The sequence below is a fragment of the Nasonia vitripennis genome (genome assembly GCF_009193385.2).
Source record: "Nasonia vitripennis strain AsymCx chromosome 5 unlocalized genomic scaffold, Nvit_psr_1.1 chr5_random0005, whole genome shotgun sequence".
Classification (NCBI taxonomy): Eukaryota; Metazoa; Arthropoda; class Insecta; order Hymenoptera; family Pteromalidae; genus Nasonia; species Nasonia vitripennis.
Window position 1 is genome coordinate 1,001,732 of NW_022279656.1, and position 4,397 is coordinate 1,006,128.

A 4,397-nucleotide genomic window follows, 5' to 3' on the forward strand; every position below is an offset into this window, starting at 1 on the left:
GCAACACGGCCACGCCGGCTCCACGAGGAGCGCCTCGAGGCGGCGCGTGCAGGATTTCGAGCGCTTTTGGAGATGGGCATCGTCCGTTTATCAGACAGCTCCTGGGCGAGCCCTCTACAGCTGGTCAAGAAAGCCGATGGCTCATACCACATCACGGGCGACTATCGCCAGCTCAACAGTCGCACCGTCCCGGACAGATATCCGCTCCCAGTTATAGAGGACCTTTTACTGGAACTACAAGGCGACACCTTCTCAGTCATAGACTTGAAGAAGGCCTTTTATCAAGTCCCTATCGCTCCCGAAGACGCGCACAAGACGGCGATTACAACCCCCTTTGGGCTCTTCGAATTTACTCGCTCGTCGATGGGGTTCCGCAACGCGGCACAATCTCTCCAACGCGCAATGGATCATCTTCTGCGCGACCTGCCGTTCGCACGAGCTTATCTGGACGACATAGTTGTTGCGTCCAGGGGTCGAGAGCAGCATTTGGAGCATCTCCGGGTCCTCTTCGCCACTCTACGCAAGGCACGAATCAAGATCAATCAGGACAAGTGCGTCCTGGCCAAAGATTCAGTCACCTATCTCGGGTACTGCATCTCTAAAGATGGCTGTAGTCCACCACCAGGCAAAGTCGAGACAATCCAAGCTTTTCCGCAGCCGGCTGACACTTCACAACTTCGTCGTTTCTTGGGGACATCTGGATGGAAGACATCTGGCGCCCACTAGGCTTCTTCTCTAGAAGGCTCTCGGACACCGAGAGGCGCTACAGCACCTACGATAGAGAGCTTCTCGCGGCATTCGCCTCGGTTAAGCACTTCAGCAGCATCCTCGAGAGGCGCCCTTTCACCCTGTTCACGGACCACAAGCCGCTGGCGTACGTCAAGGGCCCCAACAACATCGCCGCAGACGCCTTGTCAAGAGTCAACACGATCAAGATGCTGGCTTGCCTGGACCTCACCACCCTCGCCCAGCAGCAAGCGAGCGATCAAGACCTGCCGCACTTGCTCGACACCGGAGACGGAAAACTTCAGCCCCTCAACATCGAGGGTTCCTCCCTGTATTGCGCAGTGGACGGAAATGTAATTCGGCCGTACATCCCCAAGGAGCTGAGGAAGACCGTCTTCGAGGCACTGCATGGGCTCTCCCACCCAGGCGTCCGTTCCACGACGAGGACGATTGCCCAGAAGTACTTCTGGCCACACATGCGGAAGGAGATTGCGCGTTGGGCGCGCGCTTGCGAGCCATGCCAGCACTCCAAGGTCCACCGGCACAACCGAGCAGCTCTAGGAGACTTCGCGGCCCCCTGATGCGCGTTTCGACCACCTGCACCTGGACCTCATCAAGCTCCCGTCGTGCTTGGGTTTCCAGTACTGTCTCACCATCGTCGACAGGTTCTCCAGGTGACCGCACGCCATCCCTCTTCCGGACCAGCAGGCAGACACGGTCGCGCGAGCCTTCCTCGAGCACTGGATCAGCTCGTTCGGGACGCCGCTCACCATCACCACGGACCAAGGCCCGCAATTCGAGGCGCGCCTTTTCGCCGCCCTCGCTAACATCATCGGCGCAGCCAGGGTGCACACAACACCTTACCACCCGCAGGCCAATGGGCTGGTGGAAAGGATGCACCGCACTCTCAAGGCGGCCCTCATGTGCTGCGCACCAATACCGTGGCCGCAGGCCCTTCCAGCCGTCCTTTTGGGCCTCAGAACGACCTTCAAAGAGGATCTTCAGGCTTCTCCGGCCGAGATGCTCTTCGGCACAACTCTCCGAGTCCCACGAGACTTCTTTGTTTCAGCTAGTCATCCAGATGCGAACGCGCCGGCTTTCGTCGCCGAGTTGCGTGGCCTCATCGGCCGGTTGCGGGCAGCCCCAGGGTCCAGGCACCTACCGCCTCGCACGCCGTTTTTCCACGGTGACTTGCGCACCTGCACGCACGTCTTCAGAAGAGTCGACACGGTTCGAACGACGCTGCAGCCGCCCTACACGGGGCCACACAGGGTGCTGCGACGCCTCGACGACCAGCGATACGTGGTCGATGTGAACGGCGAGGCCAAGACCCTCTCGACCAGCTCTCTCAAGCCGGCGTACCTGGAGGTAGCCGATCAGCCGCCTACCAACGCCCCGCTCCCTGCGCGGGCCTCACCAGCTTCAGCGGCTCCGGCTCCTCCACAAGCCGCGCCATCGGCGCAGGTATCAACACCATCAGCGCCCGAGGCACGGCCTCTCGCACAGGGTCCTCCAGCTGGGCCATCCACGCAGGCGCATCCAGCGCCCACGCCGTCCACCCAGCCGCAACCACCTGTGTCGCCGCCTGTCCCGGCGCCTTCAACATCGCCGCCGCCGCCGCCCTCCGCCAGTCCATCCCTCAACAGGCCAAGGAAAACGGTGTCGTTCCGGACGCAGTACACGTCCGGCACTGGCGGGGGAGTAGCTGTGGCGCCACGCGCTAGACAGCGTCGTCGCCAGCGTAAGCAGACGCTGCAGCCGAGGCCTGACTTCGACTAGCGGAGTATCGCCGGAGTCAGCCTCAAAATGTCGTCCGGCTGACGCCACGCCGTGGCGAGCGGGGAGCGCGCACCCGGTCGCCATTCTGGGACTGGCCGCCAGACTGAGCACACGCTCAAATCCAATAGTATTATTATTATAAATAAAGTCGTCAGAGTTGAGTTAAAAATCCAAGGTATTATATGAAGCTTGTTATAAAAATTACACAGAATAGAAAAATACATCCAAAGTACAATCCTCTTCAGAAAGAGTGCTCTTGGCTTACTTTAATAAATTAGCCAAACAGTATAAACCCTCGACTCTTTGGTCGTACTATTCTATGCTGAAGACAACCATAAAACTTTATGAAAAGTTGGACCTTAATATGTACCATACGCTAACAGCTTTTTTAAAAACACAATCCAAAGGATTTCAAAGTAAGAAGTCAAAAGTTTTATCAACTGAAGAGATTAATAAGTTTTTGTTGGAAGCACCAGACGACATATATCTCCTCACCAAAGTTTGTAACTTCATTAAGTTTTATATTAACTATTATAAAATCTAATTTATTCAATATCACATAAATTTATATTACAGGTTGTGCTTATATTTGGGGTTAGTGGCGCTTGTCGCAAAGATGAGCTAACAACTATAACATTGGAAAATATTGAAACTCATGGAAATCTTATTTTGGTAAAGATTCCAGAAACAAAAACAGGAAAAGCTCGCTCATTCACAATCCCATCTGAGTTCCAAGAAGTAGTAAAGAAATATCAAGCTCTACGCCCAGCAAAAGCTACTACTAATAGATTCTTTTTAAATTATAAAAATAAGAAGTGTACAGTACAAGTGGTCGGAAAAAACAAATTTGGTAATATGCCTAAGGAGATCGCCAGCTATTTAAAGTTACCTGACATTCATTTATATACAGGACATTGCTTTCGCCCAACATCAGCCACTGTTGTTGCTGATACAGAGGCAAACATGACTACGTTAAAAAGGCATGGAGGTTGGAAGTCAACCAGTGTCGCAGAAGGTTACATTGAGGAGTCCATCCAAAATAAATCAAAAATTGGTTCTATTATATCATCTGCAATCAATTTGCCTAAATCAATTGACGTGAATTCCAACGATACAGAAGAGCCTTTAGCAAAACAATCTAAGTTAACTAAAGCTTTATTAGTTGAATCTTTATCAGTATCAAATGAAATTGATAGTTCTAATGAAAATAGATTCTTCAATTTCAGTAATTGTGCCAACATTACCACCAACTATAAGAATCTCTAGATTACATTTAAATGCATTAGACTAAACTGAAATTCTTATTTAATTTTTAGATTACGTGACAAAAATATTAGTTTTTTTAATTCATAAATATATATTTCATGAATAAGTCAAAAAATGTTGTAATAGAAAAAAATTCCTGTATTTTTTATAAGTTATGTTTAAAAGCTTAAAAAGGCTAAGTTATTTTAAAAAGATTATTCATACGTATGAATAATCTTTCGTATGAATATATATATATATATATATATATATATATATATATATATATATATATATATATATATATATATATATATATATATTCAACGTTGCAATCAATAAATAAAAAATGTACAAACTGTTATGTTCTTGAACAATATATAATTTATAACTAAATATAAATTAACATTGTCGAAATTTCTTATTTTTTTCATTGAAACCCTTTACATAATACTTTATTTCATTTTTTTCCAATTTTCTCATTATAAATTCTGTACTGTTAAAATCAATTATTTATTTACAAAAAAAAAAACAAAAATGAATTTGACTTTTATATAATGTTTGAACAAGACAAGAGCACGGTTGCCGTGTCAAAAAATAGTCACATCAGTCCCTCTTAACACGTACGAAAAAACGCGAAAGTACGT

At 48.0% G+C, this 4,397-nt stretch overlaps 1 protein-coding gene across 1 annotated transcript; it reads left to right on the forward strand.

Moving 5' to 3' along the window:
* Positions 1 to 1,599: 1,599 nt before the first annotated feature.
* On the forward strand, positions 1,600 to 3,821 carry LOC116417901 (translation initiation factor IF-2-like). The gene is made up of 2 exons (XM_031933044.1): positions 1,600 to 3,004; positions 3,082 to 3,821. The coding sequence occupies exon 1, from the start codon at positions 1,621 to 1,623 to the stop codon at positions 2,503 to 2,505; it is 885 nt and encodes a 294-aa protein (XP_031788904.1). The 5' UTR covers positions 1,600 to 1,620; the 3' UTR covers positions 2,506 to 3,004; positions 3,082 to 3,821.
* The last annotated feature ends 576 nt before the right edge of the window (positions 3,822 to 4,397 follow it).